Genomic DNA, 23,759 nt, shown 5'->3' on the forward strand with positions numbered 1-23,759 from the left:
CAATAATTTCAGAAAATGAAGAGGTTTTACAGGCTAGCGTTCAAACTCACTCGACACTCCGTTTTGTTGACGATCAGCCATGCATGAAGTCTTTTGTTACCACGCAATAGCTTCTGTGGGAAACCGGTGAAAACAAGTTTATTTAATGAAATTAGGGAAATACAAGCATTGTTTCGAGGGATCATAACTTTTTTAATTCTCGACCATTTTCTGTGATTAAGGTATCAAAGAAAAGAGCAGATACTGAACTTTTTAGTCATGTGATTTTGTTTTTGAAATTCAGATACCCCCGCCAAGTGAGTTTTTGGCATCCTCTCTTCGAATTGTTTTTACTCATTCATGCGTGAATGAGGAATAATCTAAGCAATACCATATGAAAGAGGAGATTCTAAGCTTTACATTGATAGGTCATTTGTCTATTTTATTTATGATTAAGTTATGATAAATCATCGCTAAATCTCGGTTTCGTTTTTTCTGGGACGCACTGTATATTTCCACATTCAGTTCATTTTGTTTTGCTTTATACTATTACGAATTTACGATATTCCACGGAAATGAAATACCTGCCATGCACAATGTTGAATATACGCCGTATAAAGTGGCTCGATTAAAATGGTTCTAATATTCAAATACATCAGGTGTGAATAATTGAAATAACAACAATAAATGTAATGTATTGATATCATGTTTTTACAACAACCTTCACGAGATGTCATTTTAATTTATTTACTTTGCACTACTTAGCGCAGATCGACTCTGCTATTTGATTTTTTTTAATATTTGAAAGAAGGGCTCACTTTTTTGTGGTATTCAGTATGTTTTGTGGGCGGTCGATACCCTTTTTTAATCACAAAAAAAATGGTTTATTTTATGCAGATATCTCTCAAAATAAACAATTCCATAGTCGACCTTGTAAGGTCTGGTAGGCCGGCTAACACACCGATGTTTTTTGTGGGCCATTCCCTTGCAGGTAAGACTTTTCTCAAAGCATGTCCCTAGGCTGACACGAATTATGCTCCGTTTTGTATATTTCGAGTTGTACGGCATAGTTCCTTTATTGGAACTGATGGAGCTATCCCGAATCGATATGACGTTGGTATTACTGCATTATTATTATTACTTTATTAATATTTCATTATTATTATTATCATTATTACCTGTTTTACTATCATCAATATCATTATTATTATTATCATCATCATTATCAATGTTATACATTATTGTTATGATAATAGCAATCCTCGTTATTGTTGTTATTTTCATCATTATCATTCTGTCATCCTTGGACAGGTGTGTTTTTGCAGAGTTATGTCAACAGTAATCCGTCTACTGCACGAGGGTTAATGTAATGGGGTTCATACCTGACCGGGGCTTCGGCTGATCTGGCTGCCTTCCCAACCCCTATCATGCATCTGAGTGGGGATCTAGATGGTCAACCTAGGATCATGAGAGTCGAAAAACCATTCAGGTATGGTCTGCGTAACAGGAGGTGTGAGCGATAGCCCCATCTCCGGATTTTTTCCTTCAAAGAGTGAAATAAAAGAGGAGGTAAAAACACCATAAAGGTTCCCTAAAACAACCAAGGTACTATTAAAGATTTTCATACACGTTTATTACAAAATAGTAAATTGATTGCCGCAAAAATATATTTATCAATACAACGTAATTCGTTCACGTCTAGAATATTCATGTATAGCATGGGATCCCTATAGAATAAAATACAAAGATATGATTGAACGCATCCAAAAACGTTACGTCAAGATCATGTCCAAAGATTGGACTTCAAACTAAAACGTTTAAAATGAACTTATTAGAGAAAAGACGTAAATACCATCGGCTTGTTTTTTATTATAAAATTGTTTACAACTTGATTAATGTAGGAGAAGTGAATAGGTGCACACGAGCAAATAGAATAGGAAGAAATTATCACACTTATAAGATGAATGATCCATTTGCTAGTAAAGATTGTTACATGAAGTCCTTCTATCCTCAAACAATTAATGAATGGAATCATCTCCCACAAATAGTAGTTAGCAATCAATCACTTCATAAATTTAAATCAGCTTTGTTAAAATATCTCCAATTAGACACCTGAATTATCATTATGTAATTTAGTACTTTGAAGAAATATTTATAGACTCCCTGCTGTAGTTTCATTTTCGTATGATTTTTTTTATATTCTGCCTATTTGTATTTCCTATCTAATGTTGTTGATTATGTATTGTTTTATATTCTGGGATTTTCTGATTTTCATTTTGATGATATATTGGCTATGTTTCTATGTCATCTCTGACTACCATTGTTCTGAAAATAACTTGAATGAGAAATGCATTATACCAAACGAATATTTTAAGGGAAATCAAAAGAAATGACGAAATATATATGTATATATATATCCACTTGGTATGGGATTGGCTGATGTTTCCGAAAGTGCTCAATTCAATGCCGATGAAGAGCAATATATATATATATATATTTATATAATCATACCTCGGTCAGCTCGGTGTACTACAGTCGGTTTCACGCTTTCGGTGATCTCCAGGCAGACTCACAAGGTTATGCTATAACCTTGTTCTGAGTTACATCTCCATGTGTGGCAAAATAATGGTGGCAATGTTTGGCTTAATTTCTCTTTTTGTATGTGACAAATGTTTGATTTTCCTACACTTTCAGTTTTCATTACATCTATTAATAATATAACTTGGTTATTATGTAAATTTAATTCTTTAATTTTTTTCTTGATTAGATATAGAGCTGAAAAATGAAAATTTTCTTGCTATATTACTTTTCACCAATAGAGGGCGTACATAAAAATGTGCCCAAAATTTAAGTTTTTGAGCGCTCTGGTGAATACAAAAATTATTCCCAAGTTACTAATGAAAAATAGATCGCAACTGTATGGAAATCAGCAATTTTTGTCACAAAAGTGATATTTTAATGATTTTTCAAAGTGTGTGCTATGTACATCATTTTCATACCATAGTCCTTCCTGTAGATTCCCCACAGGCAGGATGGTTGCGGTGAACAAGTGGGCAGACCGATGGTTTGACGACTTGGTTGTGTCTGCGTGCTGCGATCGGTCGTCACACCTGATTGGATTTATGGGGGGGGGGGGGTCTTAGTCGGTGTCTGTGCCGGTACTTTGATATTATTTTTGACCTTTTGTTGAGGTACTTTGATATTATTTTTGACCTTTTGTTGAGGTACTTTTTGTTATTGGTGATAATGATATATGGCAGTGTATCCTATTGCCGGACACTTTCATTTCAGTGCTTTAAAAATTACAACTAGAGGAAATACAATCAAGTAAAATTATCACTTGCTATTCCAAATATTCTGAAAATCATGAATATGATGAAATTATTTTATATTTTCCAACCATTTTCTTTGCACCGCACTTGCCGCATACCCCTCCGCGAAAAACAATTATTTTCGTGCGTGACAAATTATATTGTAATTCCGGACGCGCGCCGGACGGGTAAAAATATTCTTGATTACAATGATGTAAGAAAGAATTGGTGTGATTTTTTTCGAGATTAATCATCTCATGAGTAAATTCTAAGTTTTTGTTTGCTTTCTTATAACGATTCTGATCAGATCTTTGTTATAAATTTGCGTTTGCTAACTAATTTCCTTTTTTTTAATTGCGCGTTCGATATTGCACTTCCAAGTGTTAATGATGCTCGTTCATATCGTAAGACTCAGTCATCAAGTTAAGTTCTATCGATGCGCTGTCGATCATTGACGGCTCTCCATCACGGTAAACCTCGCGCACGGCCGGGGTACCGGGAACATTGAGAACTAGCCGTCGACGATTTAATCGATGGAGCGTACGAGATTGAAATTCGGCAAATCAGGTCCGTATTTCAATCAGAAAATAGATCAATTGGGATCAATTGTTAATGCCAAAACTGTGTTATATGTTATTTCAAGCATTTTCTGTCATTTTTAGAGAAAAATAAGGTAAAAGTTATATTTTCGCCTTGTTTTTGCAATCTCGTTCTTTGAATTGATCTGTGATATTGAACTGCGGAAGTCTTACGGTACGAAATTGATTTCCTACGCAGTTATATGCGCGTCCGGAAATATGATAGTGTCCGGTAATACAATACGTCACTATACTTCTCATCTAGGCAGAGATTACAGAGCTCTCTCTTTCTTAGGTTAATGTTAGAGTCCTCCTCTATCCGCCACGTTAATTGAAATTAAGTGTTTGCTTCAATTAGTTTCCCTATATACTTAGAGAGTTGAGTTTAATACTTGCATTCTCCATGTTTAATTAATTTGATGTGATTCCTGTTTCTGTCTTGGAAAGTACCCCACTCAAGATAATAGTAGCACTTTCCCTCGTTTTCGTGTGAATGTAGGATGCTGGCTTTGTAGACGAGGGTCGCCTTTCTAAACATATCCTTTGCTGTTGGCACTGCGGCAATTACATTTCTGAAATTTCTGAAATATATATATATTATGTATATATATATATATATATATATATATATATATATATATATATATATATATATATATATATATATATATATATATATACCTAGATTCAACCAAAGGGCGAATGCTCGAAAATTGTACGCAAAGGGGAATTCAACCTATATCACGTTAATGAGGCTATGCGTGATTAAATTTTGATTTTGATAAATATTTGTGAATAACGGGAGGTAATCTAAAAAAGTGAGGACCTTTTCCCTGTGTCCCTGCGTTTAATTTGGAATATACAATTTTTGGTTCTCCCAAAAATTCTCCCTAAGGTATTTTTACCCCACAATGAACGAAAGGGGCCTTCTCCTTTCAGTATTTGTAAAGTCGGCTCCTTCGCCTTATTAACTGGGCAGTATTTATTTTTTTTTAATGAGAAAATAAAATAAATTTGTTTATTTTACGATCAGACAAAACAAAAATTAATGTTTTTCTAGAAAATATATTGCACCACATGATATTAATAATAAATATAAATTTGTAAATGCATGCAATTCCCCTTTTCGTCACATATAGCAGCACTATATTCCCCTTTGTAAGATCATGCAATTCCCCTTTTCGTCACATATAGCAGCACTATATTCCCCTTTGTAAGTTCATGCAATTCCCCTTTTCGTCACATATAGCAGCACTATATTCCCTTTGTAAGTTCATGCAATTCCCCTTTTCGTCACATATAGCAGCACTATATTCCCTTTGTAAGTACATGCAATTCCCCTTTTCGTCACATATAGCAGCACTATATTTCCCTTAGTAAGTACATGCAATTCCCCTTTTCGTCACATATAGCAGCACTATATTCCCTTTGTAAGTTCATGCAATTCCCCTTTTCGTCACATATAGTAGCACTATATTTTACTTAGTAAGTACATGCAATTCCCCTTTTCGTCACATATAGCAGCACTATATTCCCCTTTGTATAATATATGCAATTCCCCTTTTTCGTCATATACAGCACCACTATATATATTCCCCTTTGTGTACATGCAATACCTCTTTTTGTCACATGTAGCACCACTATATTCCCCTTTGGAAGTACACGCAATACCCGTTTTTGTCAAACATAACACCACTATATAGGGGATTATTTTAAAGAGTATTAATAAGAGCTTTCCGAAAGGAATACTATGATATTCACAGAGGAAAGGGATTATTTCTCCCATATTCAAAAATGGTGAAAGAGAACCTACAAAATTTGCGGTCAATAACGTTGCTCAATATCGATTATAAGTTGATTACAACAGTACTCGCTAATGGATTACGGAAAGTCCTGCATAAATTGATTGACGAAGATCAGGAGGGATATCAGACGTGGTTTTGATGTAGCAAGGCTCATTCAGGATGTAATTGATATTTTCAAATACAACATAATTAAAGCTACTTTCGTAGAATTAAGCCGTGTGTCATGGGACAATAGATACGAACGTCATGTATTGAACTGTGCGGACATCACAATCGCAAGCCGGTCCCGATTTCAAAAGCTGAACAAAATTTTCGGAAATATATTTAGTCGTGTTATACGCAACCTGCCGAAAGGTGTCTATTTTTTGTTGATTTTCACAAAGCGTTTGACACGCTAGAGTGGAATTTTATTTTAAATTGTTTAAGAGCTGATGGTTTTAAAACTGGATTTAGGAAATCGATAGCTATATTATATATATTCAACAACGTCATTTTGAATGGATGGCTAACATATTATCGTCTGTTGAGAGCCATACGGGCGTTATTACATTTTAAAGGTGTTCCGTTCGGAGCCAGAAGGGCGCTATTGCTGTACAAAGTCAATAGCAATAGCGCCCTTCTGGTTTCCAACGGAACATCTTTGATCTGCAATCCCAGGACCAAAATCCAATTGAAACCAGTTGGATTTCCAACTGGTTTCAATTGGTTTCAATTGGTTTTAACTGGAATTTAACAATTTCCAGTTGAAACCAATTGAAACCAGTTGGGCAACTGGAAATCCTAACTGGAACCAGTTGGGTAAATGGATATGACTTCCAACTGGAAATGATTTCTAACTTGAACCAGTTGGGTAACTGGAAATCCTAACTGGATCCAGTTGGGCAACTGGAAATCCTAACTGGAACCAGTTGGGTAACTGGAAATGACTTCCAACTGGAAATGATTTCTAACTGGAACCAGTTGGGTAACTGGAAATCCTAACTGGAACCAGTTGGGTAAATGGATATGACTTCCAACTGGAAATGATTTCTAACTTGAACAAGTTGGGTAACTGGAAATCCTAACTGGATCCAGTTGGGCAACTGGAAATCCTAACTGGAACCAGTTGGGTAACTGGAAATCCTAACTGGAACCAGTTGGGTAACTGGAAATGACTTCCAACTGGAAATGATTTCTAACTGGAACCAGTTGGGTAACTGGAAATCCTTACTGGAACCAGTTGGGCAACTGGAAATCCTAACTGGAACCAGTTGGGTAACTGGAAATGACTTCCAACTGGAAATAATTTCTAACTGGAACCAGTTGGGTAACTGGAAATCCTAAATGGAACCAGTTGGGTAACTGGAAAGATGGGTAACTGAATTCTAATTGGAACCAGTTGGGTAACTGGAAATAAAACTGGAACCAGTTGGGTAACTGGAAATCCTAACTGGATCCAGTTGGGTAACTGGAAATGATTTCCAACTGGAAAGATGGGTAACTGGAAATGAATTCTAATTGGAACCAGTTGGGTAACTGGAAATCCTAACTGGATCCAGTTGGGTAACTGGAAATGATTTCCAATTGGTTTCCAATTGGAAATTTTCCAGTTACCCAACTGGATCCAATTGAAACCAGTTAATTTGCATATTTTCTGCCAGTGTGCACAGATTAATGTTTTATCAGATTCATCATAATTTACAATGTATCTATTTAATTTTTTTCAATTTGAAGTTCCACACTTTTTTCAGATAAGTGTTTCCAATACTTAGCAGTGAAAACCATGTTCATAAATGTTATAGATTATAATTAAAACAGATTCAAAGATAATTAGTACACCACTAACTGTTACCAAATTACATCAAATAAAAATACATATATTTGAAGAACTCCAATATGAATATATACATATGAAAGTCTGTATTTTATCAATGCCCTTTACATTGGTATTAATAGACAAATAACACTGCTTCTGTGTTGGCATGAGCAATAGTTAGTGCAAATGCTAATTAATTTGTAACTAATTAAGTTCATTCCAACTGGAAGTTCCAATTGGATCCAGTTGGAAACCAATTGGTTTCAACTGGTTCCAGTTGAAAACCAGTTGCCTCCAATTGGTTTCAACTGGAACCAATTGAAACCAGTTGCCTCCAATTGGATTCAACTGGTTTTAATAGGGAAATTGGAACAACTGGAACCAATTGAAAACCAATTGAAACCAATAGCCAACTGGTTCCAGTTGCCCAATTGGTTTTAACTGGAACCAGTTGGCAACTGGTTTTCAATTGGAACCAGTTGTTCCAATTTCCCTATTGAAACCAGTTGGCCAACTGGTTTCAATTGGTTTTGCTCTAATTGGTTTCAACTGGATTTTGGTCCTGGGATAGCGCCCTTCTGGTCCTCCGCCGACGATATATTCCCATCAAGAGGCGTTACTCGTTAGACAAGGATATCCATTACCGGCACCTTTGTTTATTTTGGCAATAGAAAAAAAATAGCCCTTAAAGTGAGAGATACAGAAAAAAAAAGTTTGGGGAAAATCGGACAGGTAATAAAAAAAAGTTATGACTTTTTAATGATTTGAAAAAAATGGGCAAATCAGTGAAAACTTTTAGACATGTTGCCAATTTGATGACGTCGTGGGTGCACTAATTACCATAATTTTGTTTATATTTATAGTGCAAATGCATCATTTCTACAGTACGTAAGCTACAAAGTTTGTATTGATGTAAACATGCATATAGGGGATCTACCTATCTATCATCATGGAGCTTTAGCTCCATGATTTAAACACTCATAAATTTCTTATTAGTTGCATGTCCGATTTTTCTCAACTTTTTTTTTGTTCTGATCATCTAATATTTCTGATCCTGTTGAAAAAATATTTTTGGGTAGACTCTTCTTTTTAAAATATGTGTTGCAAAAAACGGTGTCAATGAGTGATCATGATTTGGGGGGGGGGAGGGGTGACCGGTGAGAATGCAAGATTCTAACCTGCATGTATTATTTTTCATAGATGGTTTGGGCAGTGGATTACCATGATTCATAGCATGGCGGTAAGGAGGTTAAATACTGAGCAACATAATGTAGCCTACAGCGCAAGCTGGGGGATGATCATGGGGTGGCATGGGCGTACCCCCCCCCCCAGTTTGGGATGGTGTTCAGTCAGGGGAAAGTGAGTTTAAGTTCTGAAAAGGGTTAAAGACCGCCCCCCACAAAAAAGTCTTCACGACTTATTGCATATTAAAAGGATCATGATTATTTTAAAAAATTGAAGTTTTGGGGCTGTATTTAAGTTTTTTTTTTTTAAATTTACAATCAATAAGGTAGTGGATGCCCATTCATTTTAAGACTAATTACGGCAATGGGATGTTGATTACAAACTCATTATGCGCCTATATTCTTGAAGTAGGTATACCAATTTAAGGCATAACACATTTATAGGCATATAAACTAATCCACCCACACTCTTCTCCGCTCATTTCACGTTGTTGTTGTGCACCCCCCCCCAAACACACACTCAAATAAACACATTATGAGATTGTGGTCATTGCCCACTAGGCGTTTGATAAATAAAAATTCAATTCATCTCATTTCCCTCATTCCTCATTCCCTCAAACGCATGCCCATAGTTACACCAAACCAAGCAATAGGCCAACCACCTCACACACCCCTATACGCATGTATAAACATCCCCCAAACAAAAAGAACACTTACATAAACACGTATAACATACATACACAAACACTTTTTCAATATATTTACAGACTAATATATGTATCCCCACACGCCACACACACACATATTAAAAACAAACATACACCAATACCTGTACATGAATAATAGTCTGTTTTGACAGTGGGATTTAGATAAGCTTGAAGCTTACAAAATTTGTGGTGAGAGCCCCCTCCCCTGTCCCCGCAAGAAAATGAAATAAAAAAATAATAAAGGTGTACGCACGGCAACCACGTTTATTGTGCCCCCAAGAGGGGGGGGGGGGATACCTGGAAGAGTAACTTTGTCTTCATATGGAAGAATCATTTCACCCTGAAACACAATGTCGTGCGTTTCTAAAACACTCTAAGTCTTACTCCTCTCTTACAGTAACTGCAGGCAGTGTTATTGAGAAGTGTGCATGATTATTACCCCCCTCCCCCTGCAGACAAACGAAGAAAAAGACTGCGTCCAAGATTAAAGACAAAAACTTACACCAACAAATGTCATACGAGGACAGAAGTGCATCTGATTAAGTGAATTTTAATGAAACAAGTAATCTATCACAATGTGAAAACATCCATTCATACACAATGTAAAAAGACAATTCACAATGAAGTTGAAGCATGAACTGCACCAAACCTGGGTTATCCACAAAGTACTTATAAACACCAAACATGCAAAGGAACAATTGAAATGTCACATTTCATGAACTACGACCTCTTGTACATGTCCAACTCACAGTACTAAATACATACAGATTACTACAGATACTACAAATCTCAGTTCTTGAAAAATTTCCTTTCAATTTCTCATAATTTCTAGACATGCAGTGCCATATGTGACATAAGGGGAAGCATTGTATTGATGCTATGAACGATAAGGAGCGCTTCATTTATCTATAATTATGAGCAAATTTTTTTTGTATTAATAATTAATAATAAAATAAAATTTAATTAATTAATACGTGTTATATTTATACCAAATGTATATCTTAAAACCAAGACAAATGGTTAATTTATGTAACACACTGCATATTATGGCAATGGAAAAACTTGTTGAACCTTTGTTATGAATTGTTAATAAGTTTCCTACTTCATACTGGAACAATAAACACATAAACGTATATTATGCAATGGGTATACAATACTATGAAAAGGAGCAATGCATGTAATAACATCCAGCAAAATTCTTCAACGTTCGTCATGAATTTTGATATTTGTCTCCTGTTTTGTATAAAAAATAAACACAGCAATCGATATTATGCAGGTAAACTTTGTTTCTCAGTTTTTTAAGTGAATTTTTCGATAAACTAGTACAGCGAGAGAAAGAGAAGGGGGTGGTGCTGACAAGGGAAGGATATGTCATGAATTTCTTCTTCTCGTGTCCAATTCCACAAATACATGAACTACAATGTAGCTGTTACACATCTAGAGCAAGTGAAACATAAGACAAGCACTTATCAAATAAATGATATCCATTCCAGTACATTTCGCATTACACTTGATCTCCTGAGCAGAAGTCAACTGAATTGAATAAAAAAAAACATACTCCAGCCATGCTTACACTTACAAAAATGACGTACCTGTGCTATCATGTATATTTTTATGCATATATACACTGATTGTCTGCCAAGTATACCTGCTTTGTCCCCAGCACCAACATCATTAAAAAAAAGAAGTAAACCCCCAAAACATTAGGGGAGGCTTTAGAAGGCATTTGCTCAGGTAGGCAATAAGTCAGATTTAATTTTATACAGCCTTTTTAATAAGGCTGCTGAGAGTTAGGTGAATCAACAATGAAATACTTAATTCCAATTATTTGCAATTAAAGCTGCCTTCACAAACAAACAATCATCTATCTTACTAGACTAATGATTACATCTCCGAGTTTGAACTAGAATCAGCTAGGCATGACATTACTAGCATAACATATATTTGTATTTATATATTGTACAGTGGGTAAAATGCTCTAGTTGGAGTGAGGCTGAGAAGCTAAATTTTATCTGAATGCTGGATGCTGAATCTGGTGGTGTAATTCTTTAAAATCAATTGTGCATTTTTTTTGTGCATAATTAGAAAATGAATTATTCATAATGCGTATTTTATGCATTTGGGGGATATTTTCATAATTTCAGCCTAAACAAGTACAAAATTACATGAAAACTGTGTAATAATGAAGATTAATGTTTCCCAAATGTGAAATAAATCAATTCTTATCTATTTTTATGAGTACAGCAGATTTGCATAAAGTATTAATGTATGTAAATGTACACAAATATATGCAGCTATAGCCTTTTTAATGACATGCGCATACTAATTCAGTACTGCCAACCTAAAAGCGCATTCTTGTCTTTTACATTTGGATAAGGGGTACCAAACTCATTAGATGTCAATAATTATTCAGATCATAAAAATATCAATCTCATTCCAAAGTGTCGACCTGAAAACCTTTTATTATTCAATTATTTTCAATAGAAAACATACATACATACATTTTCACAAGTGTTTCATTGCTGCACCAAAAGCATTCGTTCTGGTAAATGAGGGACATAGACAATTCATTGGACAATTAAATGTTTTCTACGAAGACAGGTGCAATGCAGTATGGCATGATGGTGCTATGCATTCATAGACATCTATAGATCTTAGTACCCCCTAAAGAAGCGAAAGAGGATAGAAAAGTACGGAATACGTTTTTTTGTTGGCATGTCTGCTAATTGGCCCATAATACCCCTTAGGTAGGTCTGATAAGGACAAATGTGGTATCAAAATCAGGGAGTAAGATTTAAGGGGAGTGAGAGCGATTGCTCTCCCAAGCTCCCCTTAAATGCTTTTTGGGGAGTGATTTACAGAGCCCCTTGTAACCCCAATCTTTCTACGTGAAGAACAAATTTAGCTCCCCTAAAAATTCTCCTTGAGAGCCTCTAGGAGAGCTATTTATAGCTCCACTGTAAATTTTAAAAATCAGTCCCTGCAAAATGTGTGCAAGACAAGACTGCAAGGGAAAAAGTCATAAAGCGAGAATCTGAAATTGGTAGCGGTCGCGATGCAATCGCCAAAACTATGGAGGAGGGCAGTTAGGAATAAATGATAAGAGCCCCAGGGGGCCTGGTGCTCACCTGATGTCATGCAATTGTCATATGTAATTGCAAATTAGTAATTACCACATGCTTCAATTGAGCAACTTTCAATCCTATGCCTCTAGTAGTATTTTATCAATAAATTTGATTGAGAAATCCTCTGACTTGCCTACCAAATGGTCACCCCTGAACAAACTGCTGCCCTGTGGGCCCTATGTACTCTTAATCCTGCCAGCAAATCTGACATCAACTACCTCTGCCCCTGTAATTGCCTGAATCACATTTCAAAAATATGTTTGCATGCATTATTTTATTTTAAATCCTCATAGCTCGATCATGAGAGGGTACTCCTCCAATGCTCCACCCACTTGATTGTAAGGGACCCTAACACAATTCATCAAAGTACCATAAAATAATTGATAACAAGCATGACCCCACAGCTAATATTTAGGTGATTAATCACTATCCGCATGCTCTGTTGCCCATGAGGCGACAGTTTTTGCAGGGACGAGCATCTGTGCAGTTATAAGCCTTCGGCTCAGGTGAGCTCATATAGAAAGACTTCACTAATTGGATTGTTGAAAACACTCAAAAGGGATTTATGAAGACTGTAAGTTTATTTTATTCTAAGCACAATCCTGAATCTATCCTAAAAGATGCGTGTTACTGTTACCATAAATGTCCCGATTAACCTGTTAGCCCATCACCTCATTATCTTATCCCAAGTCGTTTGACTCTTTCCTCTGTCAGTCGTTCGGTCTTCCGCACCTCGTTCATGACCTTGGTTGCTATGGTCCTTACATCATGTCTGAAGGCTGGAAATCTCATTTTGAATTTTCTAATTTCTGCTCTTGCTGTTGAAATCAAAGTGACATTGAAGTTATTGCAATTACTATCAATAAAGATAGATACAGCACAGATTGCCATAAATTTAAAATAAGTTAACAGGTGAGAAGCACCTGATCTAAAAAACTCCCCGATAATTTCAGGGAGATTCAGTGAGGTCTAACTTGATTCTCTCAACTTGTTAGATGCACCAACACGTTATAAAAGTATGCATGATATTTACATGAGAAAAAGAATGATACGAACACCCGTGGAAACCTCTTCTCTGAATGATGCATACGACTTAGCAAAATAGACTACTAGCAGTATGACAAATCCTCAGGGAATACTTTTTGCCCCTTTTTCCGCTTTTCCACTTTTGCTGATCCTTTTTATGTGTAAAAAGTCACATAACAAAAGGAAGCATCTGTACTATATGAGGCATTCATAATTCAGTCTCATTTATCCAGATTAAGAAGACAAAATAACTGGTAACTGCATCTAAAGACTGGGCTTGATAGAATCAAGTGAAAACTCAATTGATCTCCCTGATAATATCAAGGAGATTTTGAAGATTGGCTGTGAGAATATGATTGATATGGGGGGGGGGTAATTTCCGAAAATCGGTGTATCTGGTATTCCCCTTTTTAAATACCGGAGTACTCGGTGAAAAAACAAATACCGCTTCAGACTACAAAATGACCTATAAGTTGTAATGAGAATATTTACAGAAAAAAAAGCCAAAACAGACAAGGTCAGGGGAAACTCAATATTTTTAATGTATTATTATCCTGAATGGTCAGTATGACAGATGGCCCAAAAACATAACAGTGTGGCAGAGGCAAAAAAAAAAGACAAGGGTCACATTCAAACTGCATTTGTCTAGTAATTATATTTCAAACCTGAAAATTACATGATCAGTGTTTTCAAACACCTAGTAGTTTGTCAATGTTTGTGTAGATCATATGTGACCGCGTATCTCAAAACCAACAAAAAGTTGCACAAACCGATTTTACACAAGGACCAAAAATATAGGACCAAAATATGTCAATTTATTTTTCTACATATTTTCTGAAAGAGCAATTCTTCTTGGATCATAAAACAAACAGGAAATATGTCTTTACTGCAGTTTTTCTAGCACACTTTGTCTTTAGGGGGTAGAGTTCCCTTTTCATTCTTGAAATTCTTTTATACCCTCTTCACTTTCAAACTCTTGATAACTTTTAAAAGGATGATGCTATTGCATCGAAAGTTGAGAATAAGCATAACTAGACTGTTTGTAATGAGTGTGTCAAATTTCAGCTTAATTTAATAATACCTTCACAGTGATTGCTGTGGAGATTTGTATTCTGCTTTTTGTCCCATGCACCGCACGGAGCGCCCCTGGTTGAGATTTTGCATTTGAATAGACCCCAAACTTCAAAGCCCCTTTTCTAAGTAAATATTTTTTTCAGAATGGGTACTTTCTTTTCATTATTTTGATGGGTATGATGGTTGTTTTGAGATGCAGGGTCACATATTTAAAATATAGCAGATAGTCAAACTTACATGGAAGTTTTGTTTGAGTTGATGTGAAGTATTCTTTGAAGAACTCTTTTAGTTGAGCCGTTTCCCCAGACTCCCATCTCGTGTACCTCCGTTCTAAAATGTTGAGAGAATAATTATAGACAATGAAGAATATTCATAGACTATTGTTTTTTGGAATATCAAGATAACTTCAAAATAGAAAGCATGGGATTAGTAGTCATGTTTCAGGAGAATGTATATACACACAAACTCTATTTTGGCGAATGGGGAATTATTAATGGTCTTTCACACAATCAGAGGCTCGATTACCTCACTCAAGAGTGTTTAAGGTGCTACATTCCTGGTAAGTTAATTCCCATTACATCAATTCAATGACAAGAAATAAAATCTGCATGTGAATAATTGCCAGTTAGGGCTCCCAGCATTTCAAAAAGACGATCTGTGATGAAGTCTTAAAAATTCAATAATAGTTATTTCAACCTCATTTCCAGCTATAAATGTTTTCTATATGTTGAAGTTAACTATTTGCAGTACAAAAGACTTGTACTGCAGTCAAAGAGACTACACTATCAAAGGGTCATAGCATTTTATCCTATAAATGTTATTTTGATATTTTTGATATTTTGGGCCAATTATAAATTTCCCTGACATTTCTTTGATGTCAGTCTAGCAGGGACAAAGAAAACTGTTACAGCAAGTTGTACCAAATAAATATATAATCAACAATTTCATAAAAGGACAGAGAGAATCCTGATTAGAAGGACTGGACACTGCAGGGAGACCTGTATAAACAAGACATACAGAAATTCATACATCCATGTTTATTCATTGCAAATTAAACTGTATTAAAGATCAATGTCTCTAAAACATATTTTTTCTTTAGCACAAGGAGGAATAAACTAGTAAACAATTAGTTACACTATTGATATACAGGGATTGTTTTAATATGCAGTACCTCTTGATGAATCTTCCTGACGATTGAGGGGTACCAGGGTAGGATTTTTCCTAGGAGGACAAAGAGGTCCAGGGGCTGATACACCACCAGATGATCCAGCTGAAATAAACAATACAGAAACAGAAAGTTATATTTTCACATTGCAGGTAATTCACTTAATGCCATTAATAACAGATTCTGACTGAGACTTATAAATCATAAAAACATATTTATTCCAAGAAAATGTAAAAAACAAACTTAGGTATATTATGATGACGATGTTAGAATATCAATTGCTAGTACCTTTATACTTCTCATACCAAAATGAAATTTACTGAATGTGCAGGAGGTTCTAAAAAGTGAATATTTTAAGATGATTATGTCTAATTGAAGTGAAAAAAAAACATATAGTACCTCCATCATTACATCGTGATGAATTTTGAGGATCAAGGCGTTCCTTAGTGGGACTCTGTGGGACTCTAGGAGGAGAAAGAGGTCCAAGGGTTGGTACACCAACAGATGATCCGGCTGAAATGACCAATACAGAAATACAGAGCTACAAATGAGACATAACAATCATATAGACAGATTTTTCTAGGATTTTTCTAGTAATAGGATGAGGATGGCAGAATATTAACCCTAATCCTATTGGGATATTTCAATCACTTCAGTCCATCGTTGATCGCGCAAGCGCGCCGAAATTTGGCATGATCAGTGATACTTGGTTACCCTTATGTCCAAGTTTTATGAACTAGGTCCATATACTTCCAAGTTATGATGAAATTTCAAAAAAAATTTTGCATATTCTAAGTTCGTTGACCCTAAATGACCTATGACCTTGATCACGTGACCTGGAAACTCACGCAGGATGGTCAGTGATACTTGGTTACCCTTATGTCCAAGTTTCATGAACTAGGTCTATATACTTCTGAAGTTATGATGACATTTCAAAAACTTAACCTTGGTTAAGATTTCAATGCTGATTTCCCAAACATGGCCAAAGTTCATTGACCCTAGATGACCTTTGACCTTTATCATGTGACATGAAAATAATGCAGAATGATCAGTAATAGTTGGTTACCCTTATGTCCAAGTTTCATGAACTAGGTTCATATACTTCCTAAGTTATAATGACATTTCAAAACCTTAACCTTGGTTAAGATTTCATTGTTGACGCCGTCACCGCCGCCGCCGCCGTCGGAAAAGCGGCGCCTATAGTCTCGCTCTGCTATGCAGGCGAGACAATATACAGATCTATTTTATATGTAGCAAAATACCTTGGTGTTTATGTGACTGTATGTGATTATAGTCAGGATATAAATTAAATGGAGTGCAGATGGAAGCGCAAGCAACCCTTCAAAGTATTCCTAATATTGATTTTGGATGAGATGCTGTTTTATTTTTGTTTACATTTCTTTTCATTTTGATGTCCCTTTGTATTACAAAAAATATATAAGCGTTATTGAACAAAAATGTATATTTGCATATTTCGCTAGCGACAAAAAAAAGTGCACTTGCACCATAGCGCTGTGTATGCACTAACATCAACATGCGTGTACTATGAATGGCCTCCCACCTATACGCGAATGCGCTGTTTTCGTCTTTCGCTGTGTGTATGCACTAACATCAACGTGCATGTACTATTGATGGCCTTCCGCCTTCCCTACGAATGCGCTGTTTTCGTGTAGCTTGCAAGGGTAAATTTTGGTGGTTTTTCCGACGCAAGAATACTAGCTAACTTCAGTGCGAAGTATATATGCTTTTCTAGCTATGGACAATTATGCCTGAGCTGAAGACTGAAGTTTACCGCTTTTCTGAAGCGCGCATTTCCGACTTTCGGATCTCGATCCGGGAAGGAAAAAAACGTGGAAAATGTAGATTGGTGTTTGAGGGAAAAAATTGGAATTCCGCGTAAAATCGAAGATTTCACAGCCCATAACCCAATAAAAAAGATAAAATTCACATAGCATAAATGATGTAGGTTACAATTTATAATTCACATTTTGAAAACCTTATTTTTTACAATTTTGGGGGAAAAATTAGCTAATTAGCATATAAAAGGTCCAAGATTGTAAAACGTCAAATTTTTGGATAGCTTAGTAACTCGGCGTTCCACAAATATATGGTTTATTAGGGTTTTGAACATCATAAGTTATTGTTTTGGGCCATGCTTCCACCCCCTCCATTTTGGCAATTAATACCATACTTGGTACCTTAAGCTTTTAACTCATGTGAGCTACAATGTGATAGTGAGAACTGAGCAAAACATGTGGGATAATATATTACTTCCGGATATGTAAGATTCGGTCTGCTATGAAACCTACCATAGTTTCTTTCCTTTCCAGGTGAATTCATATCTGAAGACACTTTCTATTTGTTCTTCCCTTCTTTCAAGTTCTTCTTCTGTAATCAGATGCCCTTCATATTCAGCTATAAATTCACCTCTTGTAATATCCCTTGTAGCAACTACACCACGACCTGATGATGAGAAATGTTAATTCCAAAAGATTAAATATGACTTTATTAATAAGAGTTTGATGCCTTTTGATCGATTTATAGGCAAGCATTAAGATAATGGGGATGGGCGCGGGTAAGATTCCTGAAATGGGTCATTCCATGCCGATTCACCCAATAAAAGTGCCATTTTGGACCTTACCCTCTCAGAATTTGTTCAAATTCGACACACATAAAATTTAACATTTGCTTTCCATGAAACAAAAAAAAATTAGTGTAAACGGCCCATCGGTTTTTGAGCCCTGGCCCGCCCTTTTTGTTTTGTTTTGGCAAAAAGGGGAGTGACCTTCAACTTTCAACGGCACATTGCGCCTGAACCGGTTGACCAATTTTTATTTTAAATGATATTTACAAATTTACTGTTGGCCCTACATATTGATATTGGTGTTGGTAATGTGTGTACAAGTCTCAATGATACATGAATACTTTCAAACTAAAGTTACATTACAATCAATTAAAATACTACATATCTCATGTTGATACTTCAAAGATCTGTAGGGTATATCTAGTATGGGACAGTAGAGCTGACTAGGAAGCACACTCATTGTTGTTTCCGTCAAAACTACAGCTTTCTTGTGAGTTGTATGTAGGCCAATTGCACCCCAATCAAAAGGGCTAAACAAATGTCTCCTTTCATAAGCAAATATACATGTAGTCTACATATATTATTCATTTTGTTTAATGTTTCCTGTAATACCTGATAAGTTGAGTTTCCCTTTTTTATTTGATTTCAATGTAATTTTAGTTTGGGAGTATTCATGTATAATGGAGACTTGTACACACATTAACACCAATATCAATATGTGGGGCCAACAGTAAATTTGTAAATATAATTTAAAAGAGCTTTTTAGATGAAGAAATAAAATATCATCCTAGATCTTTACATATTATGTTGATATTATATTGACGATTAAGTTACATAAAAATCAAGTTAAAAAATTATTCGGCCGGGGGTCAAAATCAAGGTCAAAGCAAAGGTCAAGGGGTAATTTAAAGTGCTATGACCTGAATCTGAATCTGTGAAGTTCCTGGTCCTGATCCTCAAGTGGATATTGATGACCAATAAGAACGTTAGCGATCGAGAGAGCTCAATATTTTTAGTACATTTTGGAGTTGAGTCCCACCACTTTACAATTGGCTGGAGGGACTATAGTAATTATTCCTTTCATGACAGTATCCCAAATAAACTGTAGAATACTGTCATGAAAGGAATAATTACTATAGTCCCTACAGCCAATTGTAAAGTGGTGGAACTCAACTCCAAAATGTACTGAAAATATTGAGCTCTCTCGATCGCTAACGTTCTTATTGGTCATCAATATCCACCTGAGGATCAGGACCAGGAACTTCACAGATTCAGGCCATACCACTTTAAATTACTTAAATAATAATTTTTGAATTCCTCTTTGAAATTTGAATTTCCTATTGAATGGTACTAGTTTCATAAAATTTGGTCGACCGGTTCAGGCGCAATGTGCCGTTGAATGTTGAAGGTCACACCCCTTTTTACCAAAACAAAACAAAAAGGGCAGGCCATAGTGCAAAAACCAATGGACCGTTTACATTATTTTTTGGGGGGTTCTTGGGATTAAGTAAATGTCAATTTTATGTATGCCAAATTTGAGCAAATTCTGAGACGGTAAGGAAAACCCATTGGGTGAATCCAGATGGAATGACCCAAATGTATCTTGAGTAGATATGAAGTTACCTACCACTCATTGCTTTTCCAATTTCAATGTAGATTGCTCCAGAAAATTTATCAAAATATTTTTGCTGGAAATTGGAATCCCTCAAGTGTATTGCATAGACTTAGATCTAATTTACATAAACATGAGTTCCAACAACCACAATTCAAAAAGGTTTTGATTTTACTTTACTTCTGCTTTTTTTTCCAATTCCAGTATTCCAGTTATTGTTTAGCTTGAGGCTGAGAATGGCTCACTCTGTAGAAATGAGCAAGGACCAAGTCCAAGGTCTACTCAAGCGTAGGTCTTGGCATTTTAAAGTTTTTTTACTTTTATGCTTAAAAGTAACTTGATTTGTTTCAATTGGATAACTATGCAAATTTAATGTGAAAATATCCCTGGGTCAATTACCCTTTAAAACATTTATGTTTTGTCACTTATTCTAAATTATCTATCTTCTGGGGTGTAATTGTCGTTCGGGGGGGGGGGGGTTTCCTGGGGATATTTGTCCTAGGGGTAATTACCCTTGGTGTAATTGTCTGAGCAATGCAGACAGTAATTGTTCCCTTAGAGTAGTCATCCTCTAACCATGAGTTAGCTATTAGAAATCGTCTGAAAGTTCTATCAATGAACTCAACACTTCCTTGTCTAATAATCTTTTCCAGGGTTGTATTGATCTACAAATATGAATATTGAAAACCATCCATCTTCTTATGCCATACAATATATGACCCTCGTTGTTGACAATTGTTGCAATTTTGCTCTGTGGAGTGATGCGATCATTTCGTCATTCGAATTTTGATATAGCGATCTCTGTACCGCAATCCATTCGTAAATCAATGCTCTGTTTTCGATGATTTGAAGTCAACAATCTATTTATTTGTTTTATATAAATAGATTCAACAAATAATTGTGTATTTCAAGAGATTTATTGCTCCAAACATCAGAATCTAAACACAATTGTGAAAACTGCACAAATTATTGTGACCCCATCATACATTGAGCTATCCGTAGCTAGACTAGATCTATGTTACATAGCACCCAAGGCATACAATTCCCTAACTTAAGCCCCCTGAAGATTATTGCTCTTGCACTTTTCTCTGCAAGGAACATACAAATTGTGGAAAATGCTGATGACAGAGCTAAAGAAAATCTAACCTTTTTCCTTGTTCACCCATTTTTGTTGGATCCAGTCTGGGTCCTGGCCACAACTAATGTAGTGCTTCGCTACCTCCTCTGGCTTTCTTCTTTTCATCTGCAAAAATGAGAAGTAAATCTATTGATATTACTTAATAGCATTAAGATTATTGATCTACATTAAGTTATTTGACTACCGGTATAGATCTAACATCTAGACTAGATCTAGGGGCCTAACAGTTTAAAAGTAGATCACACTGATAAACAACTGGTTAGATCTTTTATTCCTCTTTGTATTATTAGTATTACGTTAGACTTCTATATTCTAAAAATTGTTGTTTAGAAAATTTACTATTTAGTTTAGGTTTATCAGTGTGGTCTATTGTAATTCACTCGGATTAATACTAGTAAATCTAGACTCTAGTAACTTTTTGTCCAGTTATTGGGTGTCCGGACGGGTTGGGTGCCCGGACACTCCATTTTAACAGCCATTTGAAAAGGTTTACAATCAAATTCTTCGTTGTTTTTTAGCACAAAATGGGAAACAATATTGTGGAGATCAAATATTGATGATGAAAAGCACAATTCAACGTAGGCCTAGATCTATATATTTTGGCTTAATCCAAAGACAAAAAACAGGGCTTCAATTTTGTTAAGACAAGTGTCCGGACACCCAACCCCCCATCCTAGGACTAGTCTAGGCCCCTAGACAAAGTCTAGATCTAGGCCTATAGTTAGCCTATCTAACTTAGACCTAGAATCTAAAACTAACTAGTTTATAGCTTGGAGGGCCTGCCGCTTGGAGGAATTTTTTGCACCAATAACGGCCGCGGAGCTACATTTCATTTTCAGATCTAACAGTTAGTCCTAACTGTTAGGACTAGATCTAATGAAGAGAAGTCTCGGCAGCTTCTTCTTCTTCGGTTAGTTTCCTCCAGTCTGGAGAACTGCAAATGGTGCAGAGGAGTTGTTCTACATGATGACAGGATCAGATGGGGGTAGGCCTAGTACACAGAACAGGGTTTACGTTTAGACAGTGACATTCGTACGTTTAACATGTAGATCTAGATCTAAGTCAAATACAAAACTGAGAGAGGAGTTGTGAAAAGAGGACTGAGGAGTTGTGAAAAGCATGCACTCAACACGGCAATGAAGGCTTAGGCTAGCCAAAGAAAATTTCAATGTGTGCTCAACTTTTAAAAGAAAAGAGGAAAAATAAGGCAGACAAAATCAGAAATACAAATCGTATGGTAATAAGAGTGGCACTCACGTAAATGCGCAATTTTCATAGAACAAAACATCAAACTGATACCAATTTTCAATCTTGACCGCAGCAATCCATTTTGATACCAAAAACTACAAAAATATTTGATTAAAAATGAGTATCAGCAAGTTTCAATTTGCTACCCTGAAAATTTCAATAATTGTCAAAAAAGAAATGTCCGAAACTTCACTGCATTTGATTTGCGTGCAAAATGAGCTAGTGCGCAGACATGGGCACCAATCATTTTTGCTACACAAAGTGACAAGCCCGTCTGAAAATCGTAGAAAAACATTGTTCTTGTAAATAATTTCATGATTTTTTTTCTTTCCTTGATCATTAGAATATAGAGAATGGAATGACATTGATGACTCTCAAAATAATATTTTACTTTGTAATAAAATCGAGATCAAATTTTAGGTGCGCAGACTTAGGCACTCCCTTCATATTACAAATCATGACTGATAACATAGTTTTGTGTTAGCCTACGCCTACCGCCGGTATGCACAGTGGTCACTGACTTACCGTTAAGTTGCTAGAAATATATCCAAAACTTAAAGTTCTTCTTCTTCTTCTTAGTGAGTACAGTCCACCATCTGTCGTACTATTTACAGTTTCAGGAAACTTTCAGGAAACTTTCAAGAAACTTTCCACTCACTGGCGGAAGGCGTCGTGTTCGGTCGGCTGCACTGGTTTTAGGCGCGACGCAGCTCCTCGACCTCATCACCTGCACCGGCCGCGCTGCGCCGGGGCAGCCGGGCCAGGCCGGCCGCCTAGTGCAGCGCTAGGCCGTGCTAGGCGCTGCCGAGGCCTGCGCGCGCGGTAATTTGTGCTTTTCGCTGTTCTCGTGCACACTACATGTTCACGTTGCAAACGCTTATCATTGTAACAGCGAAATCTTCGTAGAAGATATAAAAGTAAAATATATAGAGATTTTCGAAAAAGGAGGGGCACTATTAGGATTAAAAGCATTCATGTTTTGTACAGTTTATATATTGTGGTGTAGTTTTGGGATAACGTAGGTGGTGGATTGAGTTACATTTTCATTGACAGATAATGTTGATATATACCCCATTTTACAAAGATTGTCAGCATATACATCAATTCGCCTTAACAACCAGTTTTCCTCCAAACGGTATATTCACACAGTTTTGTGCATGATTGTAATGTCAGAGTACTGCTGGGTAGATTTGGCCCAAAGTTCGTAGGAAGTAAAAAGGAATACTGCCCTCTGCTGGAATAGATTTTAAGCATTGTGTTGAACCCCCGTCATTGAGAATTTTAGCTTTAAAACGTAAGGGCGAATCCAAATATTCCCCTTTGGGTCGAGTTCGCCCTTCCGTTGATTATTAACCCTAAAGCTTCTCCTTAAGTAGGATTTAGATACATATATATATATATATATATATATATATATATAATCTGCAG

At 36.1% G+C, this 23,759-nt stretch overlaps 1 protein-coding gene across 3 annotated transcripts; it reads right to left on the reverse strand.

Annotated features, from left to right (window-relative positions):
- Window positions 1-10,941: 10,941 nt before the first annotated feature.
- On the reverse strand, window positions 10,942-23,462 carry LOC121420121. 3 transcript variants are annotated; one of them, XM_041614657.1, is made up of 6 exons: window positions 22,857-23,462; window positions 18,059-18,212; window positions 16,149-16,262; window positions 15,756-15,854; window positions 14,822-14,914; window positions 10,942-13,302 (listed from the first exon to the last, which is right to left on the reverse strand). In XM_041614657.1, the coding sequence occupies exons 2-6, from the start codon at window positions 18,087-18,089 to the stop codon at window positions 13,160-13,162; spliced, it is 480 nt and encodes a 159-aa protein (XP_041470591.1). In that variant the 5' UTR covers window positions 18,090-18,212; window positions 22,857-23,462; the 3' UTR covers window positions 10,942-13,159. The 3 variants fall into 3 exon arrangements, with proteins under 3 accessions (XP_041470591.1, XP_041470590.1, XP_041470592.1); XM_041614656.1 differs by lacking the exon at window positions 18,059-18,212 and adding an exon at window positions 21,092-21,188; XM_041614658.1 differs by lacking the exon at window positions 22,857-23,462 and adding an exon at window positions 21,092-21,179.
- Between the last annotated feature and the right edge of the window lie 297 nt (window positions 23,463-23,759).

The sequence above is a fragment of the Lytechinus variegatus genome, chromosome 8 (genome assembly GCF_018143015.1).
Source record: "Lytechinus variegatus isolate NC3 chromosome 8, Lvar_3.0, whole genome shotgun sequence".
NCBI lineage: Eukaryota > Metazoa > Echinodermata > Echinoidea > Temnopleuroida > Toxopneustidae > Lytechinus > Lytechinus variegatus.